The sequence below is a fragment of the Lepus europaeus genome, chromosome 22 (assembly GCF_033115175.1).
Source record: "Lepus europaeus isolate LE1 chromosome 22, mLepTim1.pri, whole genome shotgun sequence".
Taxonomy (NCBI): domain Eukaryota; kingdom Metazoa; phylum Chordata; class Mammalia; order Lagomorpha; family Leporidae; genus Lepus; species Lepus europaeus.
In genome coordinates this window covers 1498516-1520610 of record NC_084848.1, presented here as the reverse complement: position 1 = coordinate 1520610, position 22095 = coordinate 1498516, and the positions used below count along the sequence as shown (strand labels likewise).

General features: G+C 66.6%; 2 protein-coding genes across 2 annotated transcripts; one reads left to right on the top strand and one right to left on the bottom strand.

Annotated features, from left to right (window-relative positions):
* The first annotated feature begins 880 nt into the window (after window positions 1–880).
* TRMT61A (tRNA methyltransferase 61A) lies at window positions 881–17878 on the top strand. Its single transcript, XM_062181389.1, is given in 5 exon segments — window positions 881–1055; window positions 9210–9460; window positions 9462–9570; window positions 11876–12142; window positions 13662–17878. Coding segments are annotated over 5 exon segments (1053 nt in total). The 5' UTR covers window positions 881–901; the 3' UTR covers window positions 13934–17878.
* Window positions 2287–5020, bottom strand: CKB (creatine kinase B). Its single transcript, XM_062181631.1, has 8 exons — window positions 4932–5020; window positions 4469–4676; window positions 4231–4385; window positions 3998–4130; window positions 3669–3840; window positions 3034–3157; window positions 2731–2920; window positions 2287–2654 (listed from the first exon to the last, which is right to left on the bottom strand). The coding sequence occupies exons 2-8, from the start codon at window positions 4659–4661 to the stop codon at window positions 2476–2478; spliced, it is 1146 nt and encodes a 381-aa protein (XP_062037615.1). The 5' UTR covers window positions 4662–4676; window positions 4932–5020; the 3' UTR covers window positions 2287–2475.
* Window positions 17879–22095: the final 4217 nt, after the last annotated feature.

Here is a 22095-nt window from a genome sequence, read left to right as displayed (position 1 = left end):
CCGAGCACGGCTAGAGCCACCTTTGACGGCCACAGGCGGAGGGGGTGAGGCAGGTACTGCTGGTGTGCAGTGGTGGGAGGCCAGGGATGGGACTACGCGTCCTGCAGCACGCTGGGTGTCCCCAGCACAAAGGAGCCCCCCACCCCCAACCACCAGAGTGCCACGGCTGCTGTGGGGTTGTTCCCGGCCAGGAAACCACCACCAATTCCCATGTATGAATGTGTGAACTGCGCCTGGGCTGCCCCACTGAGACCTGCAACCCCGCCTGCAGAGGGACCAGCGGGTGTGGCCGCGTGGGTCTTTGACTTCCCGCACTTGACTGTTCGGCAAGGATTAAGCTGGAGTTGGAGTCCCTGGAATCCGGAGGGCTTGGGGTTGTCTGCTCTGTGTGTGTGGCTGAAGGCCCCAGCACTGCTGGCCTCAGGAAGACCCCTCCTCCAGCGAGGGGACTGTGTGTTTGGTCCCGGCAGGCCCCAGAGGGAACTAGCCAGGTTTACAAGAGTGCACGCAACAGAGCAAGATAAAATAGGGGGGTGTGGCGAAGGGTGGAGGGACAAGCGGCCCAGGGATGCAGCTGTGCCAAGGGCTGGGGCCAGCCCGGGTGTGGCTGAGTCCCTGGGGCCAGGCACTGGCATGGGGAGCCCTTCCCAGCTTTACTGCCCTGGGCCAGGCCCTGAGCTACTTGAGGTCTCAGTGCATTGGGTCACTGGTGCTGCCAGAGAGCCCAGCCCTGAGGAAGGGAGTGAGGCCTGCCTCGGGTGGGGGCCAGGGGTCTGCACTCCCCAGTGACAGTTCTGAGCCCACTCTGCCCAAGCTGGTGGCGAGGGGCCCGGTGCTGCAGGCCTGTGCTGCTGGGTGCTTCCAGGGAGCAGGGCAGGCGGGAAGCCCCAGCCTCTGCGGGATGACAGCGCCTGGTCGCCACGCAGGGCCTGGCCTCCATTTCCTGTGGCTCGTCACAGCCCTTCTGAGTCACCACAGGCTGCAGTCCACTGTGAGGCCAAGCCCATCCCCCACCTGCCTCCAGCCAGGCCTGGCCGAAGCCTTCTCAGCAAAGGGTAAGCGGAGACCTGGGCCCCGGGGCCAGTGGGCGGGGGAGGGCCGGGCTCCCCTCCGGCCTCTGCCCCCTACTTGCCCAGCCCCCCAGCTGGAAGGCCGCAGCGTGAGCCGGCATGACAGCACATACCCACTGCTGCCTCCCGACATGCTGGTCCTGGGCCCAGCGTCCGGGTTGTGGTGACCTGGGACTAGAGGCCAGGGAGTTCCGGCTGAAGCCCCCACGACGGGGAGGCCCTGGCCAGCAGGTGGCAGCAGACTCCTCACTGCTGAGGAGCTGCAGGCCCAGTCTCACCCCTCCCACCTCCACCCTGCAGCCCTGGCCAGAGTCCCTCTGGGCACCCAACCATGGTAGGGCCCAAACCAGAGGACAGACAGGCCCTGCAGCACTTGGGGCTGGGGGATGGGGTGTGCCGGGAAGGGTGGGACATAGGGAGGCCACGCCCCAAACAACCCTGCCCCCTCCTGCCCAGGGGGACCCACCATGGGAGGCAGAGGGGCAGGCACTTGGAGGGCCCTGAAAAGCAGACCTCAGAGGGGCAGGAGCAGAGGGGCCCACAGCTCCGGGAAGGGGGTCGGAAGGGCTGGCACTCAGACTGAGTGGAGGCTAGGAGGGGAGACAAGGTTACTCCAGTGCCAGGCTCCACCCCCAGAACCAAATGCCCTTAGATGCTCAGGCTGGGGCTCAGGCCTAGAGCTCCTCCCTCCCTGCCTCCCGCCTTGTCCCAGCCCCCATGGCCCATCCAGACTCAGAGCATCAGGATAGTAGAGAGGAGCCCAGAGGGGATGGGCGGGCACAGCCAAGTGACCGGCTCCCAGCTAGGTTCCAAGGCTGGGCTGGTGTTAGCACAGCAGGTTAAACTGCCACTTAGGACCCCCACATCGCCCATGGCGTGCAGCCACACCCCTTCCGATCCAGCTCCCTGCTGATGCACGTGGGAAGGCAGCAGATGGCCCAGGCACTCGTGGTTACTGTGGCTTGCCACTCACAAGGGAGACCTGGATGGAGTTCTTGACTCCTGGCTTTGGCCTGGGCCAGCCCTGGCTGTTGTGGTCATTTGGGGAATGAACCAGCAGGTGGATGATATCTGTCTCTCGCTCTGTCACTCTGCCTTCCAACTAAATAACAATCTAAGAAAAACAAAAGGAACTGAGGCCAGTAGGCGGGACCGGGACCCCTGTGGCCTGGCTGTTGTCCGCAGAGGGCAGGCACCACGCAGAGACAGAGGGCAGGCCAAAACCCTAGTTTATTTCAGCATCAGCAACATCTTAGCCATCAAAAAAATAGACTCTACCGGGGGCGACACAAGTCTCTACAGCGAGGCTAAGGGCTCAGCCGCCAGGTGAACTTCGGGGTGCGTGTGGGCGCTGCCCGGGCAATAAGTTAGGAAGCAGTGGGGCTGGTGGCAGGCACGGGCGGCTTCACTTCTGGGCAGGCATGAGGTCGTCGATGGCCTGGCCCTGCTCCAGCCGCTGCTCCATCTCAATGAGCAGCTTCACACCGTCCACCACCATCTGCACCAGCTCCACCTCGGAGAAGCCCAGGCGGTCGGCGTTGGAGACGTCAAAGACCCCGCCCACGGCAGCCGTGTCCACACCACCTGGGCATGGGAGACAGCATGTCAGGGGGCAGGAGGACGTGGGGAGAGGGCTGCCTGCAGCTCTGCCCCCCCTCACCTGTGCCGCGCTTCTGGAGCCGCAGCCTCCTCAGCACCTCGGAGAACTTCTCGTGCTTGCCCAGGTGGGGCAGCTTGATGTGCACCCCTGCCCGCAGCCCCGTGCCCAGGTTGGATGGGCAGGTGAGGATGTAGCCCAGGTGAGGGTTCCACATGAACTCGTAGTTCTTAGACTTGAAGAGAGTTTCAATCTGGAGGTGGAGCACAGGGCATGAGATCAAGGGCCCAGCTGGGAAGGTGGCCTGGGCTTCCCAGGGGGCCTGAGCTCTGGGGTCTGCCCTGTCCCCCAGCCCCCGGAGCTGACCTGGGTGAGGCCATTGCAGAAGCGCGTGAACACCTCCTTCATGTTCCCTCCTTTCTGCATGGAGATGACCCGGAGGTGGTCCTCCTCGTTGATCCACACCAGGAAGGTCTTATTGTCATTGTGCCTGGAGGAGAGGCCCAGTCAGGGCGAGCCCCGCCCCTCCACCGGGGAAGGGGCTGCCTGGAGACCCCAGCCCCACCAACACTGGGGAAGCAGGGAGACCGCAGAGGGTGGGTGGCAGGGGCAGCAGCTCATCCCCCCCCCCACCCAGGGGAAGCGCTGCTCCCTGAGCGCCGGGCCTCCCGTGGCAGCTCTGCCCTCACTGGCGGGAAGCTCCTGCGTCACCCAGCACCTGCCGGAATCCCGAGGGGACCGGGAACCAGGTGAGGGAGGTAGGGAAAACAAGACCTCCGGCTCCCACGGGGAGCCCGAGACGACAAGGAGCCAGGGCCCTAGTCTGCGCCCCACGGAGGCTGAGGCTTCCATCCACCCCGGGCGGCCAAGGTCACCTGCGCAGGACGGAGGCGGTACCAAACGCGGCCGCACCCGGCCCCTCCCTGGGCTCCCTCGGCCGCTGTGCGCCCCGCTCCCGAGGTGAGCGGGGTGGCCAGCAGCGCAGGGGGCCACGCGCTCACCAAATACCGCGGGCGTCTGGCCAGTCGCGGGCCATGCCGGAGGCCAGCAGCAGGGGCGACACGGGCTTGTCGAAGAGGAAGTGGTCGTCGATGAGCTGCTGCTGCTCCGCCTCGGTCATGCTCTTGAGCGCGTAGTACCTGCCGGCCAGGTCGCCGTCCAGGCTGGACAGCGCTGCGGACAACAGCGGCGCACTGCTGAGCCCGCCCCGTCTGGGAGCCCGGCAGGGCCTCAGGGCCTCGGCCCCTCCGGACACGGGCAGGCGCAGACAAGGGCGCTAGTAAATAAGCGGGGAGGGGTGGTGCGGCCGACCCCCGCCCCTGGCGCCTACCTTCCACCGCCAGCTTCTCCACGGCCCGGCGCTCGCCGCGGCTGCAGTGCGGGGGCAGGCAGAAGCCACGGATGCTGCGGCCAGTGCGCACCCGCGAGCTCAGCACGTAGTTAGGGTCCAGGTCGTCGCCGCCCTGGGGGTGGGGGCCATGGGGGCCAGGAGTGAGCGCCGGGAAGCCTCCCCGCCCGCCGCCCGCCGCCCGCCGCCCGCCGCCCGCCGCCCGCCGCCCGCACCTGCAGGTTGTCGGGGTTCAGGTCGGTCTTGTGCTCGTCGCTGGGTTTGTAGCCGCCGTGCCGGTCCTCGATGATGGGGTCGAAGAGCTCCTTGAACACCTCGTAGGACTCCTCGTCGCCCGCCACGCAGCCCACGGTCATGATGAACGGGTGGCCTGGGGGCGGGAGGAAGGCAGAGACGTCACCGCCAGGCCCGCGCGCGCCGCCGCCGGGGACCCCGGCCCGGGGATGCGCGTACCCGGGTTGTCGACGCCGGTCTGGATGACGTCGTCCAGCGTGAAGCCGCTGGGCGTGCTCTTGGCGCGCAGCTCGGCGTACATCTCGGGGGTCAGCACTTTGGCCATGTGGTTGTTGTGGGCGCTCAGGTCGGGGAACTCGTCCTCGGCCGGGAAGCGCAGCTTCAGCGTGTTGTGGCTGTTGGAGAAGGGCATGGCGGCGGCGGCGGACTGCGGGGAGACGCGGGTCAGCTCGCACCGCGCGCCCCGGCCGCCGGGCCCTGCAAACCACTCCCGGCGCCGCGGCCCAAAGCCCCGGAGCCCCCCAGACGCCGCCAAGGTCAGCGGGTCCACAGCGCGCGCGGAAGGCGCCTGCAATCGCCGGGGACCCTGGCGGGGCCCCCCGCGCTCTCCAGGCGGCGCCGCGGCTCCCGAGGCCCCACCGCGCGCGACGCCACCGTCCCAGCCGTCCCTCGGGCCCCTCACCAGGCCGGCGGGCGGGCTGGGGGCTCGGTCTGCAGCTCCGGGCGCGGCGCAGGCGAACAGCGGCTGCTCCGCGCTCCCGAGGCTCTTAAGGGGCGCGACGCGGGCCGCCCATTGGCCGCTATTTATAGCCCATTCATTCCATTGGCCCGAGCAGCGGGGAGGTGCCGGGGCTTTGTCCGTCGCCTGCAGCCCCCGACACCCCGGACAGCCCCCCTCTGCTATGCCCTCGCCGGGACCCCGCGCTACCCGGCCACCCCGCCGGCTCCCGCCTGGGATCCCCGGCGCGGGACCTCGCTTCTTGGCCATCTTGGGCCTCTCCCCTCGCGCACTCACTGTATCGGCCGGGGAAACTGAGGCCCGAGGCCCACCGGGCGCTGGAGGACGCTGGGGTCCTTGCCCACCCCACTCCCGCCCTTTCTCATCCCCGCGGGTCCCCGAGGTTGGCGGCGAGGGGCCGAGCGAAAGCGTCCGCGGCTTCCGCAGCCAGCGCTGCCCCCGGCCCGGCCCGGCCCGGCCCGGCCCGGCCCGGCCCGGCCCAGCGGCCCGGAGCCGCCGACCTTCCTCAAGGAGCCTGCGGGCGTCTCCCGGGCGCTCGGGTGCAGCGCTAGGGCGCGGGAGGGGCGAGCTGGCTGCGGCCCAACCCCGCGGCGCCGCGGGGGCCGACCTTGGGCGAGTCCAGGGGCCCCATCGAACCGAGGAGACCTAGGGGCCCGCTTCGTCCTAGTAGAGGGCACTCACCCCGGGGCCTCCCCGCCCGGCTCGGCTTCCCAGCACCCCACCCGCAAGGCGGCCCCAGAGGCGCTGGGCTAAGGTGGGGAGGAACCCGGCCTTCTCAGGAAGTGGAAATCCCGGAAATAAAACAACCCACGCAGGCTGGGGAAGTCCAGGAGACACCAGCCCCCTGGGGTGGGGACCAGTTCCACTTCCTGCCCCCTGCACCCTTTTTGGAGATTAACTGGGCAGTGTCCGTGCAAACAGAACACGTTCGAACTCTGTGACCCAGCCAGCCCGCTTCTAGGAAGGCAGCCATCCAAGGACAGCCTCTGCTCTCGGCTAGCAGACCAGGTGACGTGGGAGTGGCCGCACCTTCCAGGAGACAGGGTAGACCCTGGTGCCACCCTCGGGGCTGGCCAGGGTCTCGGGCATCTGCCTGGGTGGATCAGATGTCAGGGGAGAGGAGGCATCCTGTCTGCTTCACTGACCAGGAGTAGGAGCCCCCGTCTGCCTGCTTTAGACAAACCCCTCCTCCACCCACAGCTGTGCCTGAGGTGCTGGGGACCACGCAGGCAGCACCGGGGGAAAGGGCACAGCCCTGCTGCTGGAGGGAGCCCGGGAGCCCGCAGCCGCAGCCGGTGAACCGAGTGTCGGGGTGCAGTGGGGTGCCTGGGCAGTCCCCCGGCCAGCGCAGCAGCCCAGGCTTGAGGCACGGAGGAGGTGTCCCTGAAGGGAGGCCCTGGAGCCAAGGCAGGTGCACAGGTGCAGAGCACCAGAGAGTGGGTCGGCCTCTGCCGGGGCGAGCCCTGGAGGGTGTGGTATCCCCGGCCCAGGTCCCGGCCCTGGATGGCTGCCGAGGGAATTCCTGCCTCCCCCTCCCCCACCTTGGGATTCAGCACTTCTTAGAGCCATAAAACCCAAGTAAAGAGACAAATGGCCAGACAGCAGGTGTTCCTTAAGCCAACATTCCTGCTTTCTCAATCTGAGGAATGTCTGCAGCTGCTCGCCCCCGCCCCACCCCCCAGAGCCCCGAAAGGCTCCTAGCGTTCCTATCGCACTGTCTCCCAGACCCCCTGCGGCGGGCAGGGGTCACTCGGGGCTTCCTCTGTCTCCAAGGTCACCTGCCTGCCCCACCCCAGCGAGGCCAGCCCCGCATCCACGCCCCCCCCCCCCCCTCACAGGCAAGGTGAGGATTGCAGAGGTGAGGGCCGGAGGCAGAGCTCCAGCGGGGCGCGGCGCCCTCTTACTCGCCCCCCCCCCCCCCCCCCGCGCCTTCTCACTCGCCCCCCGCGCCCCAGATGGGTGTTTTTGTTCCTGTTTTGCAGACAATCAGAAGATTGCTAGTTGGGCTACAGAAGTGCTTGGTCAGAGGTCCAGCCACGCCCCGGGGATCCTGGCGTGTCCGCCCCAACACCCCCCACACCTGGGCGCGCCCCTGGGAACAGCCCGAGGGTGTGAAGGGGCAGCGGCAGAGGGGGGAAAACCTTCCAGGTCTTCAGACCCGAATGTCAGGCGGAGGCGGCTCAGGGGTCCTGGCAGCCCCGCTACGGGGAGCAAGGGGCCTGGAGCTGACCGGCCACCCTGCCCCTCCTCTGCAGACGGCTCTGCCTTCCCCCAGGGCGCACAGGGGCCAGTCTGGCAGTGTCCAGGCAGGAAGCCGGGCTAAGGCGCTGGGCCAGCGGATGGTCCCTGGTCCCTGAGCCTCAGAAACCACGCGCGGTTACACGTTCACCAAGGCCGGTTTATTCAGAGACAGGAGCTGAGCTGAGTGGGGCAGTCAGGGTGGGTGGAGCAGAGGGGAGGCGAGTGGGCAGGGGGTGGGCCTCGTTTCCCATCCCAGGGCTCCCTGCCCCTGAGCTCCAAGGAACCAGGGCTGGGGTCACAGGCACAGGGCTGTGGAGGGCAGCTCGCGGGGGATGTGGGCTGAGCAGCCCCTTTCCTGCACACGGTCCTGACCTCTTCCCCCGGGGCCTCCTTCCTGCCTGGCCTCAGTCCTCGGAGGCCAGGTCTGCCAGCTTTGAAGCCCAGTGTGACCACACGGACGTCTGCACGTAGGCGAGTTCCTTAACCCCTCTGATTCCCAGGGGACAAGCTCCACCCTGGGAAGGGGGCCCAGGGCAGCCCCAGCAGAACCCTGGGGGAGGCGGCCTCTGCTCGCCCACCCAGGCCCGGTGGAGAAGGGGGCTCGGGAGGAGCCGGGCAGGCAGCAACGCGCAGAAGCGGGAAGCTGGGCGAGGGAAACCGCAGCTGAGTCAGGAGTCCTAATTCAGGCTCCGGGCAGGCGCCGGCGTCGCCACACAGCGGCCCAGAGGCTGGGCAAGACGAGTCCCCGGGGCGGGAAGTCCACTTCCTCGGGGCGCAAACAGGGGGTGACCCAGGGGCGGGCGCATCGCGGAGGGAGGGGACAGGGGTGGGGGCTGGGGGTCTCGAGAGCAGGCTGGGGGCGGCGTCCCGGGCGCCCCAAGGCTGGCAGAGCTCGGGGCGCTGGCTCTGCCGCGGCCTGGACATCCCATGGACCGGACTGCAGTAGCCTGAGGCCTGGGTCGCCTCCCACCGGGGCGGGCCGGCTTCTCCTCCCCGCTTCTGCCCCACCCAGGCCTCGCCCGGCCGGGGGCCGGAGCCTTCCCATCCCGTCCTCCGGAATCCGCCAGGGGCCCAGCCAGGGCCGCCCGCCGCGGCGCAGGGTGCAGGGACCCAGTGTCCCCCGCGATGGCGGGGCGGGCAGCGGCGCCCGCCGGCCCTAACTCGCGATGAGGGAAAGCGGAAAAGGGCCCATCCCGGCTGGGGACGGGGAGCTTTTATTTTGTCCTGGCTGCGGGCCCCTCGGCCACAAGCGGCACCCACAGACCCGCCGGCCCCCGCGTCCTCTGGGCGCCACGCCAAGGGCGGCCCGGCCGCTCCCAGGAGCCCGCGCGCGGGGGCGGGGCATCGTGACGTCATCCCCGCGCGCCCGGAGCCGGAAGCGCCGGAGCCGCGGCCGGAGGTCGCGCAGCCACGTGTGGAGGCGCGGGGAGCCGGAGCGTCCCGGGTGAGACTGCGGGACCCCCGGTGCCAGCGCGGGTCAGTCGCGGCGCCCCGGGGCGCACCTCCGCCTCCCGTGGGTCGCCCCTCGGCGGCCGGGCCTGGTTCCCTTCCCGCCTTGGGTTTTTCCGCCCTCTCTGCGCCCGCAGCCCCACGCCCGGGGACGCTGACGCCTCGTACGGCTCCCTCCGCTCCCTCCTCCTTTGGGGAGGCTAAAGGAGGCGCCCCCGGGGCTCAGCCGGGCTCGGAGGTTCCCCGCAGGCCGGCGGCTGCACCGGCTAGCGACGCCTCCCGAAGGCCTCTGCTCGCCGCAGGCCCGGGGCGTGGAGCCAGGCCTGGGCGAGGGTTCCTGGGCCCAGCCTCCCTCCCTCCGCCCCTGGGCCGAGCTCAAAGGCCCTGTCTCAGGCTCCAGACCCAGAGGCACTTCCGATGTCCAAGCCCAGCGCTGTCCAGCGGCCCTGTCCGCAGAGCCTGGGGCCGAGCCCGCCAGCCCTCGTGCCTGGACCCCAGGCGCCTGACCTGCTTGTGCCCACACCTCCCCAGGTCTCCGGCACGTGCCCGACAGTAACGCCATGAGCTTCGTGGCTTATGAGGAGCTGATCAAGGAGGGTGACACGGCCATCCTGTCCCTGGGCCACGGCGCCATGGTGGCCGTGCGCGTACAGCGAGGGGCCCAGACCCAGACCCGGCACGGCGTCCTGCGGCACTCGGTCGATCTCATCGGCCGCCCCTTCGGCTCCAAGGTGACCTGCGGCCGAGGTGGCTGGGTGTACGTGCTGCACCCCACGCCCGAGCTTGTGGACGCTGAACCTGCCGCACCGCACGCAGATCCTGTACTCCACGGACATCGCCTTGCTCACCATGATGCTGGAACTGCGGCCTGGCTCTGTGGTCTGCGAGTCTGGTGAGTTCCTCGGCTGCTCTGAGCTCAGGCCCTCCCGCGGCCCAGGGGGTGGTTCTAGATTTCTCTTTGCAGGATGGGGGTCGACGGCAGGAAACCCGCTGGGAGCTGGGCTGTCACCTGAGTGGGAGTTGAGGGGGACCGACCAGTGGTGACCCCTGGGGGAGATGGTGCCTGGATGGGGCGGCCAGCGGTGCGTGGCGCTGACCAAGGTGCTGACTGGGGCCCCAGTCCCTGTGCTGTGGGTGGGGGAGAGCCAGGGCTGCTCCAGAAGCTCATCGTAGGTGGGGCCGGCCCTGTGCTCGTCCGTCACTAGGTCTTCACCAGCCTCAGAACGTGAGTGCCCGTGTTGCTGGCCAGAGCCCAAGGGTGGATGGATGTGCCTGGGAGTCGGCAGTCCCCGAAGCGAGTAGACGGGCCGGGAACAGCCTGGTCCCTCATGCAGCTGGACGCCGGGTGGCCTGTTCCCTGTTGGCTGGGGGCTGGGACCCAGCTCAGGGAAAGTTCTGAGCACCACTGCTGCTGGCTCTGTGAGGGCCTCAGGCCATCCTGACCCCCCGAGGGGTTCTGGGGCAGCAGTGGTGCTCAGAGCAGGGCTAAGCGTCAACACCATCAGCTGCTGTTCCCCGTGTAGCTGGCTTGACTGCTGCCCCCCCCCCCCGCCAGGCCCTTGCCCCACTGCTCCTGGGCCCCTGTGATGTGCCAGGTTCCCCTCACGGAGGGGAGCAGGAGCCTGGCCCGGTGCTGTGGGTCAGGAAGTCGAGCAGAGGCAGTGGGCCTAGCTGACCGCCTCAGCGCCAGTGATTGCCATGAAACCTCTAAGTGCTGTCTGAGGGCGACTCAGGGGGTCCCTCCAGCCGTGGCAGCCAGGGAAGGTCTCTGAGGAGTGGACATTGAATTGAAAATGATGAGGAAGGTGTGCTGAGCGCCGCTGAGAGCCCTGTACCAGGAGAAAGCCGTGCAGAGGCCCTGTGGTTGGAGCACGTTGCCAGTGTGGAACAGGGAGTGACACTGGGGAGGCATTGAGGTGCACCGCCGAGGGTCGATAGCAGGCCATCCGTCCCGTGGTGAGAAGCAGAGTGTGCCTGGCCGTGCAAACGAGGCCTTGTCTGAGTGAGCTGGAGAGGATTTGCTGGCCGTGTGGTTTTTTGCAAAGATATATTTATTTATTTGAAAGAGTTACAGAGAGAAAGGGAGAGACAGAGACAAGATCTTCCATCCATTGGCTCATTCCCCAAATACCTACCATGGCTGGGACTGGGCCAGGTGGAAGCCAGGAGCTTCGTCCAGGTCTCCCACACAGGCGCAGGGGCCCAAGGACTTGGGCCATCGTCTCCTTTTCCAGGCCATAGCAGGAAGTGGAGCAGCCCGGGCTTGAACCTGTGCTCACGTGGGTTGTCAGCGCTGAACAACCAGGGCCCCTCCTGCTGGCCACCTTTAGATAGTATTAAAGGCAGCCTTTGTGGAGAGCCAAGAGGGAGGGGCAGGCAGGTGGGAAGAGGGTTGGCTCCCAGAGACTCAGGGAGAGCGGTGAGTTATTGTTGAATTGGATCAGGGGAGAGGGGAGCCCAGGGCACCTCTGCGGCACCGGCACCGGTCTGGGCAGTGGGTTGTCCCTGGTCTGGGAAGCCTCGGCAGGGGTGGATGTGGGGCTGGGTCAGGTCCGCTCTGCACTTGCTGACCCTGAGCACTGCTGGTGTTAAGGGGAGGCAGCATGTGTGAGCGCGCTCCAGCAGGAGCGTTGGGAGGCTCATCATGGAAGTGGCCCCGAGGCTGATGGTGGCTGTCAGGGAGCACAGGCCCTGGCCTGGGGCTGTGGGTCAGGACAGCCCTGAGGGAGGTGGGGGCGGGGTGCAGTGAGTGGCGGGGAGAGCGGTGGCTGCCGTGCCACATGGCTGAGGCTGAGCAAGGTGGGAGGGAGGAGGGGTGAGGTGGGCAGCGACTGACGGGAGTGGGGTATCTGTGCTGTGTGGAAGGGATGAGCGGCCAGGGCCTCTATCAGCTCTGATCAGACTTCCCACAAGGCCCCAGCCAGTCAGGTCTCAGCCCCTCTGTGCCCGCACAGTAGGTGGAGTTGCCACTGTCCTGGCTCTTGTCCGCGCCCACCAGTCCCGGCTGGCCTCCCCGCTAGCACAGGGCCGGTTTCAGCACCCCAAGCCCAGTAGGTGGCCGGCCAGACAGCCTCTGGAATGGACCTGCTTCATTGTAAGCCTGGGTTGGCCTCGGGGGCCTCTTGAGGTCTGCAGGTGAGAATGGGCTTGTTTCCTGGGAGGCAGTCCCCGACGCCTGTCCTGTCCCATCCCACCAGGCACTGGCAGCGGTTCTGTGTCCCATGCCATCATCCGCACCGTGGCGCCCACTGGCCACCTGCACACCGTTGAGTTCCATCAGCAGCGGGCGGAGAAGGCCCGCCAGGAGTTCCAGGAGCACCGCGTGGGCCGCTGGGTGACTGTGCACACCCAGGACGTGTGCCGAAGTGGCTTCGGTGTGAGCCATGTGGCTGACGCAGTCTTCCTGGACATCCCATCGCCCTGGGAGGCCGTGGGCCACGCCTGGGATGCCCTCAAGGTCGAAGGTGCGTCCACAGCTCGGGAGGGGCTGAGCTCCCAGGCCTAGTCCTGGCTCTGAGGCACCTGGAGCCCAGAGAGTTCTGAGAACCCCCAGGCCACACAAACAGCAGAGGCTAGGCTCCGGCCCTTCTCGGCCGAGGTGGGGAGGGGTCGGTCTGGCTGGAGGAGTCTTCTCCCTGCTCGCCCTCTCCTTGCCTGTGTCCCCTGCCCATGTGAGATGGGAGCCATCTGGGGGCCAGGGTGCAGGTTGCAGGGTAGCCCCTGCTCCCAGCCATTTCCTGTCAGCCCCGCCCCAGTGCTGCAGCGCCTGGCAGGCCGGCCCCTTTTAGGGAAGATGCTGCACGCGGAGGCGGAGCGGCCTGGGAAGGTCGGCCCTGAGCCAGGGAGGCGGCGGCGGGCGGCGGGGCCCAGGGTTTTTCCCTTTTCTGGAGAAGGAGCTGGCGGAGGCCCGCCAGGGCCCCTCCCCCCTCAGCTGTAGCTGCCTTCAGGAGGACCTGGGAGGACGGTGGGAGGGAGCTCAGGCCAACTCAGATAGCAAGGTGGGGCCCCTGCTTGCTGGCTCAGGCTTGGCCCTGGACCGCGTGTCCCTGGTCTCTGCTGAGATGGCCTGGGGCCAGGAGTGGGGGTGCGGCCACTGGGTCCCCACACTGACACGCCTTCCCGCTTTGCCCACGCTGCTCGGACCTTGGTGGGCCAGGCCGCTGGGGATGCTGAGCTGGGGCCTCAGTCTGAGCCTTTGCTGCTGCCGTGCCGCCTCCCTCAGGCCTTTGGCTGTCTGCTTCCTGTGCCTGAGTGCCCTTCCCTAGGCCTTTTCCTGGACGTGGCGTTCTGGCTTCTTCGTGGACTGAGTGTTTTGTGGCAGCTCACTTGTCTGGGGGCGGGCCCTGCCCTTTGGCCCTGGTGCTGAGCTGCAGGTGCCTCCTCCCACCTCAGACCTCCCAGGGGCCCCTGGTCTGCCGCGCTGAAGGCAGCAGCCTCAGGGGGTTTGAGCGCTTGCCAAGCTGTAAGCTGAACCAGGATTGGACTCTGATGTGCTGCAGGCAGGCCTGGTGAAGCAGGTGGGCTTCCCCAGTGGGAGGCAGCAGGGAGGGGCCATCAGGCTCTATTCAGAGTAGGCACCGCCTGTCCCCAGGAGCAGGCGACAGCCCCTAATTTCCTGTGACAGCAGCAGCCCCCGCACCCCCATGCAGGCGGAGCTGTAGGATGGCTGTGCTGGCACAGCCCCGCCCTGGCCCGGCCCTGGCTTCCTGCTGGATGGAGACAGAGGGCACAGGACAGCTGGGGGTGCTGTCTGGAGGGCTTGGCCTGGGCAGGTGAGCTGCAGGGGGAGGGCTCCTGCCCCAGGGCAGGCCAGTTGGTGACGGTGAGGTCTCCACAGGGCCCTTGAGCCCTGGGGTTCCAGCTGTCTGTGGCCAAAGGCTTGGCATCTGTTGGGACTCTCTTAGGGTGAGGTCAGGTCCCAGGAAGGGTTTCTGGGGGTTCTGCTGCTCCCTGCCCTCTGACCCCATCTCCTGCTCCCCACAGGTGGGCGCTTCTGCTCCTTCTCGCCATGCATCGAGCAGGTGCAGCGCACGTGCCAGGCCCTGGCAGCCCGCGGCTTCACGGAGCTGAGCACCCTGGAGGTGCTGCCGCAGCTCTACCACGTGCGCACAGTCAGCCTGCCCCTACCGGACCTGGGGGCCAGCACCGGGCCCCCCGCCGGCTCTGACGCCAGCCCCTTCCGCAGCGGCACGCCCATGAAGGAGGCCGTGGGCCACACCGGCTACCTGACCTTTGCCACCAAGACCCCAGGCTAGTGGGCTGCTGATGGGAGCCCCCGGGAGCTGGGAGCACCACAGGCCTGGCAAGGAGGCCGGAGTCTTCCTTATATGGTCCGCAGAGCCTGTCTGGCCCGTTTTGGAAACAGATGGCAGGGCGGGGCTTATGGCCTCCTGGGTGGCCAGAGGGGGAGGGTACAGAGGGGTGGCCTTGCTGGAGGCCTCTGGGACTTTCTGGTTCTTACCAGGGGAGACCTCTACCCACGTCACCGTCCAGCTCAGGCCCTGTCCCTACTGCTGTGTTGCCAACATGAAGTCTCTGTCACAGGCTCTCCTGGTGTTGGAGCCGGGGGCTCTAGGTTGAGGGTGACGGGTCTGACCCCAAGCAGCAGTGGGCAGAGGAGGACTTGGCCTGGCCCTGAGGCTGGTGCTGGCCTCTAGGTCTTTGCAGTGTTCACCCTGTGCCTATTGCATGGCCTTGGCTGCTGGCTATCCTTGAGCTTGGCCAAAAGTTGAGGGTGGAGCTGACCCCAAGACCCATGCCCTAGCTCCTCTACCCTCGTGCAGTGCTGATGAGGACCTGGGGAGGTGACTCTGCCATGTGTGTCCCCTATGGGTGCCAGTTCAAGTCCCAGCTGTTCCACTTCTGATCCCAAGGGCAGGGCAGCCCCTTCCCACCAACTCTGGGGACCTGCCTCCTGCTGCCCTGGCCCAGCCATGGCTCCCACCCAGGGGAAAGTGTTGCTCAGGGTGCCCTGGCGGGCTCTCTGTTGAAGCCAGCGTTCACAATCTAGACTTCCTCAGGTACCCCTGCCTCTCATGGGACCCTGGGGGTCATGGGGACGCCCTCTGTAAGGGACAGTAGTGTGAAGTGGGGCAGAGGGCCTTAGAGGATGGGCGCCCAGGGCCTGGTGTGCAGCTCCAGTGTGGCCACCCTGTAGCTAATGCGTGAAGGCCCAGGTGCCAGCCTCAGCTTCCCCAGCGTCTGGATGCCAGCCCAGGGCACTGTGCTGCTAAGAGGCCAACCCTCGTGTGCCCAAGAGGGCACTGAACGTGCCGCCCTTATGTGTCCCCTGGCTCCTGTTTTTCCCTTCCCCATCCCAGGGTAGGCACCATGGAGGCTTTAAACTCCAGGACAATGGCCTGACTCAGTGGACAAGGGGGCGAGTATGTGGCCACCCCCATCCGACTGCAGAAAGGGCCCCTTGTCCCAGAGGTTGGGAGGAGTGTGTGTGTCCCTGTGTGTGTCAGCACCAGGCCCTCCTCCCTCCAGAGCCCTTGGCCTTCCCACCTCACTGTGTGCACACCCCCTCCTAAACCCCGGAGGGTCCGCCTCTTGATTCCAGGAGAGTGTCCCTGGAGCTACAAGGCCTGTCCACCGAGCGTCCTGGGGGACAGCTGCTGTTGGAGCCCCGTCCCACCTCAGGTAGCCCTCCAGGCCCAGCTCATCCCCCCCAAACATGAGCCAGCCTGGCCGGGGCCGGCAGCAAACTCCTGGGCTCCTGGAGGCCCTGTTAGATGTGCCTTGCTCAGCATTGCTTTCCCAGCCTGGCCCACACTCCAGCAGGGGTGTCCCACACAGGTCACCCCCGGGTGCTGCTGCAGCTTGGGAGCCCCCGCCCCACCCCCAGACACAGCAGAGGAACTGAAGTCACGCGGGACCCAGTTGTGCAGATGGGGCCTGACTCCCAGAGGAGCAGCTGGGCTTGCAGTGAGCCACCGGTCAGCAGGTCCCAGCAGTCACCTCTGAGTCAGCAGCACGGGGCTCCTCACGAGGCAGGGATCCAGCGGGAACCTGCCCAGCCCACACCTCGGCCTCCACCAGGCTGGCACGCCTGGGCCCACCGCCTCGCTCACCTGCTCTCTGATCCCAGACCTGGAGCTCTCCTTGCAACTGCTGCTCAGCCAGAGCCCTAGAAGGCTGGGCCAGGCCGGGCCTCAGGGCAGGGTCTTTGCACCAGGGCGTGAGTGGGGTGGGGGACACTGGGATCCAGGGGCTTGGCCTCTGTCCAGTGGGATGACAGGGGTGCTGTAGACTGCGCATGTCCCTTGTGTGTCTCCTTCAGGGCCACGCTGTCTGCTCCCAGTCTTTGACCTGCGTGCTGGAGGTCGGGGCCTCCCCTACCCCACCAGGGCCCACTGTGCAGCTGGGGGAGCTGCCTGTCTGCCTTTAACACTGCGTCAAGTGCCCTTGTTTCCCTGTGGGACCCTCACCCCCTGTGGCTACAGAGCCAACGCCTCAGGAGAGGGGCACCTGGGCGGGGGCAGGTGTTCCAGAGTGCAAGGCCCCAAGGCAGTCACTGCCAGTCCCCGGGCTGGGGCAGGCCCTGCCCCTTGCAAGGGTCTAAGCATGGTGCCCAGCAGGCCCGGTGCCCCGCTCTGCCTGTGGAACCCGAGGGCGTTCCTGCTCCTGCCAGGGAGGGCCTTTCTCCAAGTCTTGGCTCCTGGATAATTTATCAGGATAATGTGGAAGGGAGATTGGAAAATCCAGGCTATCATCTAGTGGTGTGATAAGGCAGGAAGCTGCCTGGGCTGGGCGTGGCCAGGTGGCTCTCACTTGACCTCCGTGGGCTGCAGGGTGGCCACACTGGTGGGCACCATCCACGTGCTGACGGCCACCTCCACTGAGCGTGGGCATGGTCTGCCGTGAGCTGTGGTGCTCCCTGGTGGAGGCCCTGTGGCTTCAGCAGGGAAAGAGGGAGCCGCCCTTCTGCGTGCTCCTGTGTTGCTTCCTGAGACGGGAGAGCGGCAGAGGTGTTCCCGTGGGCTGTGCCAGGGGCCCGCACGGCCCGGCCCAGGCGAGGCGAGGGCGTTTCAAAGTCAGGCTGCTTCCGAGGCATCAGCGTCGGCGGAGGGAATAGCTTGGCTCCCACCAGGCTGAGAATAGCTCCGAATTGGGTCACGCTCACCCAGAGCTCCGGTCACAGCCTGCAGCCTTTGTCAATAATCAGCTTTCTCCCCGACATCTGTCCCTTCACAGAGGGGGCAGGTGGTGCGGGCACAGTTTTAGAAGAAGCAAAGCAGAGGGCATGGAGTGAGGGGAGTCTATTTTTAAAAGAGAGGCTCCGTCCCCTCCCCCACCCCGTCCCCCACACAAGAGCCACCTCCACTCTGCTGTTAGCCCCCCGCCTCCCTCCACTCCCATGCCCACAGGTGCTCCCGACAGGTGAGGATGCTGGGTTGGGTCAGCTGAGAGGGTAGCCGCACCCTTGCCCTCGGGGCTACCCTACTCCGAGGATTCCAGGACTCTTGTTCCTCCAGCCCTGGGGCTCCCACTGGCCAGACCCCTACACCCCACATCCCCCAGCTACGTTTCTCCAAGGCCCCTGGCTGTGCATGCCAGCCCCCTCTGCTGACCAAGGAATGACAACTTCCTTGGGGACGCTGCAGGGTTGAGCAAGGATGGGGGCTGGGATTTGCCTGAGAAGAATCCCAGGCGGTGGAGCGGGGTACGGGATTCTTTGTGCAATCTCTGGTATTGCATTTCTGTGACATTTTTCATAATCAAAAAAAATTTAAGGGAAAATGTTGGATCTTGGCCTGCTCTTACTGCTTTAAGGAGAGTAGTTCCTCTCTTGAATAAAGCTTTGCAGTCTTCAAAGAAAAAGGGGGGCTGGGGAGATGTTGGGGGCAGGCGCCTGGTGTGGTGGTTCAAACACCTGCAGCCCATTCCGAGTGCTGGGGTGTGAATCCCAGCTCTGCTTCCAATTAGGGCTTCCTGCTGATGTGTTCTGGGAGGCAGCAGGTGATGGCTCAAGTGGTCGGGTCCCTGCCACCCACTCGGGAAACCTGGATAAAGTTCCAGGCTCCTACCCTCAGCCCGAGAACTTGGGATGTGACTCAGCAGATGGAGGGCAGATGCCCCAGGGCTTGTTGTGGGCCCCCCAGGAAGGAGTCGCTTCCCCCATCCGTGCCCTTCCAGGGGACTGTGTTTTCCCCACTGGTTCTCACGCTCGGGGTTGGTAGGAGACACAGGTTGCCTGGTCCCTGGCAGTGCACCCAACGCTGTACCTCCTGGTATGGAGCAGCAGGGTGGGTGTGCTCAGGACCACCGCCCCAGGAGGCCTTCCCCTCTGTTAGTCTCCCCACCCCTCCCCCCAGGCTTCTCTCCACTGACCCTTCCAGCTCCTGACCAGGGGATGCACCTGTGTGGTCACTCCCAGCCCTTTCCAGCTCTGCCCTTCAGGGCTGCCGGCTGCTTCCTGCACATCACTTACTTGTGCCCAGAGGAGAGATGGAACGTGGCAGTTCTGAACATGTGTGACCTCAACGGCGCCCTGGCCGTTTGTGCCTGCAGGCATCACCCAGGGGACAGGGCAGACTGCACTGGACACGAGGTCAGCATCTCGGCTTCCTCTGGCAGGCCCAGGAACGCGGGCAGCCGGGGGTGGACGCTGGGGGCTGTGGAGGCTCATTGTTGAGCTCCAGGCAACAGGGAAGGAGACGTTTCTTGGCGGGAATAGGGGGTGTCCCAGGCAGCCCTTGTCTCCTGTGCTGAGTGCCCCTGGCCCGGGAGGTCTGAGCACAGTGGCTGTGTGGCACCTCCTGGGGCCTGGCGGCTGGCCCTGGGTGCCCTGCCCTGCCCCCTTGTCTGCTGGCATCCTCCTGGCCTGTCTCAGGGCCAGGGCTTGGGGTTTTGGTGGGAACCACTACCTGCCTGTGGACTCACTCGGCACTCCCGTCGCCCTGAGGCCGTGCCCGGTATCCAGCTGGCCTCTGCTTGTCAGAGAGGAAGGGTTTGTTTTGCTCCCTCAGGCTCCACTTCCTCCTTCCGTGGAGAGACTGCTAAGGAGCTCTGGGTCAGGGCCAGTAGCGGGTGGCCAGGCCCCTTGCCATCTAGGGCCTGCTGCCGCGTGGCTGCCCCTCACCCCGCCCGCCTGGCGAGTGGTGGTAGAGCCTCTAGGTCGGCCGCCGGGCTCCTGGCCCTGCCGTGCTCCACCCACGTCTTCCACCAGGGCCACACTCCAGCTTCCCACCTCCTGTAGCCCTGCAGGCCAGGGGCCGGGACCCCCAGAGCTGCTGGCCTTCCCCACACCAGACGGGGGCTCCAGGGCCCCAGCCACACGGCACATCCCGTGTGCCTGGCACGCAGCAGGTATTCAGTGAGTGCGCAGCCCAGTGTGGCCGCCTGTCTCAGGTCCTCACTGGCCCCACCGGGTAGCCCTGGCCTCTGCCCATGGGGTGTGCAGTGCTGATGGGAGGAGGCAGCTTGCCCTCCCCATGCAAAGTGGGAAAAGCAGGAAGGCCTGGCCCAGGCTTTGCCCTCTCCCAGCTACAGCCCCCAGCTCCTGTGGCTTGGGGCACCCTCGGCAGTGTCCAGACTGCTCGTGGGGAGGCGTCCAGGAGTCAGCCTGCATGCAGGGTGCAGGGAGGTCTCCCAGCAGTGACCCACACGTCTTGTCACTGCCCCTGGAGCCCCTCGTGGCAGGGGATGAGCTGCCTGGCAGCTTCCTAGCCTCTTAGACCCTGACGCCTTCCTGTGCGCAGACACTCGCTCGTCTGCCTGAGGCAGACAGACAGCTGGGCACGGACCCCTCCCCAGGCCCAGCAGGTGCAGTCACTCCATCAGAAACAGTGGGGGAGGAAGAGCCTCCCCTTCCCTCCCCCACCCAGTCCTCTTCCCTGCCAAGGCTGAGCTGGGCCCCTGGGGTCTCTCTTAGGCCAGGAGCTGGAGACAAAGAGGCAGCTGCCAACGGAGTGGGGAGGGGGCCACGGCCTTTGTGTGCACCCGGCCCCTTTTGGTGACCTCACCGCCGGCCAGAGAAGGGTCCTTTCTTCCTAAGAATCGGCCGTTGGGAATCCGTCTGGGGACAAAGCCGTGACCAGGCGGGGGACTAGCGGCTGGCTCCCCTCATAGCATAAATTAGGGGGGGCCAGGTGGAGGAGGGGAGGGTGGCTGCAGCTGGTATCCGGGAAGGGGCACACACTTGGGCATGCAGCCCCCCAAGCTGACACATGGGGTGTATGGGCTGCCCCCTCCCAGCCTCATTCATTCATTCCCCCGTGTTCCTTCATTCATTCCGCAGATGGTGCTGGGCACCGGCCCAGGCAGCCGGGGCTCCCAGACTGGAGGGGGAGTTGGGACGGACGGGTCGCGGCTGTGAGGGATCCTGTTGCCCAGTCTGAGGTCACACAGCAGCAGGAGGGGCTCTCCGTGTGTGTGTCTGGTGACACCCATGAGTGACCACGAAGGGCTTCCTGTCCCTGGCCCTGCTCTACAAAGCGTCCCCACAGCCCTGCTGGCCTCCAGCTGTGTCTCGTCCCCTGGCAGGACACCCCTGCTGGAGGCTGCAGTAGGGCAGTGCGGATGGCACAGAGGCAGGTGGCCCATGTCATCTGGAGTTCAGGGCAAAGACCGGCAGCCCTGGCTCCTGAGCCGGGCTCCTCGGCCTCCCTGAGACCTGGACACTGGCCTCATCCCTGCAGCTCCGAGCACGCCAGGGCCAGCCCAGGCAGGCTTCCTGCAAGCAGAGGCCGCGAGCTTCGGGCTGGGCAGGACTCTGCCAGGCCTTGGATGTTGCCCCACCTGCTGCGAGTGGAGTCCAGCCCTGGACCACGTCCCGACTGTGCCGAGGACAGGCCAGCCTGGTGTCCAAGGGTATGAGGGCCCTTCCTGTGAGGTCAGGCACGTGGCTTCTGGCCTGACCTCTAGGCTGAGAGCCCCAGGCCTATGGACTCGGACGCTGACCGCCCGGGAGCACTGAGCGCTCTGAGCTCGCTGGAACTCTGAGCTCGCTGGAACTGGGACCCCTCCACACCCTTCGCAGCCACTAGTGTCAGACCTCCCTGCACCCCAGGCTCCAGCATGGATTAGGAAGTGCGCCCCCACAGGCCAGGGTGAGGCTGCCAGGGCCCCAGTCCCCTGAGGCCGGGGCGCGTGGCCCCCCCTAGGAGCCCCGAAGGCCCCATGCCCCTCCCTGGAGCTGCTGCCGCAGCATTGTCACGGGGGCGGGGTGGAAGTAGGCCAGCGCTTTGTGCCGCGTTGCCATGGCGCTGTCCCAGCCTGCACAGGCAGTCTTCCTCTGGGCCCATTCCCAGGACACCACGAGTCCGCCCAGCCCCTGCCCAGGCCCAGGCCCAGGCCCCCCACAGGGGTGCTCCCAGGCCTAGAATCATTCTCTACCCTGGCCCTCAGCCTTGGGCTGCTGGGGAGGCAGTGTGCCACCCCAGTACACACACTTGCAACCACACTAAAGCACAAGGTAGGAGTGTACATGCTCACATGCGTGCAGCACACGTGTGCCCACTGCACACGCGCACACACATTCCTACACAAGCATGAGCTTACGTGTGCATGCACAGACCTGCCTACCCCACACATACACGTGTGCACACACAATCACCCGTAGGCGCTCAGCCAGGCTGTGAGAGCCACAGATCTCTAAGGGCTTTGTTCTTAAGACATCTGCAAGGCAGGGGGACGCAGGCTCTCAAGCCCTAGCCTCCAGAGACCCTCTGGGGCTCTGAGGGGTGCCCAGCCCAGAGCAGGGTCTCAGGGGCCTTGGCAGCTCCCACCTCATCCAGTTCTGAGACCCAGCTCACGGCTGAGCTCGCGAAGGACAAGTGGCCCATGAGCGGCAGTGTGCGCCTCCCCTCCCCCCACATCCCTGTGCTGCCAGGGTCAGGGGGAGGCAGTGGGGCCTGCTGGGCTTGGGGACCTGTCTAGGCATCTGTGGCACGAAGCTGTGTGCCATGCCTGGAGCTAGACCCGTCACCTCATTCTGTCTGCACAGCCCCCACGCTGAGGGGTGTCAGCCCCACGGACAGGCAGGACACGCCCAGGCAGCAGGAGCAGGAGGGGGCAGTCCCTGGGGACCCCAGCAGCTCCAGGGAGGCCCTGGACAGCCCAGCCAGGCCCCACTGTCTTCTGACGTCAAAGAGTGGCGTCTGGGTGTCTGGGGAGGGAGGTGGCCCCAAGGTCCCTAGTTCCTGCTGGGGACAACAGGTGAGCAGAGGTGTCAGGGCAGGGTGGCTTCCCGGGGCGGGGGTGGGGGGGGCAGGGAGAATACCCAGGCCCTCTGAGCGTCACAGCTGGGCGGACGGATGCCCTGCCTCCACCTCCCTGTCAGCCCAGATCCCAGTCCCCATGAGGCACGCGTGCTGGCCCGAGGAGCAGGTGTGTGGCGCAGGACACGCCTCTCCCCGCGGGCACAGCATCCCCCGTGCTTCCTGCAGTGTTGGGTTCTCAGCCTTGCTGACCT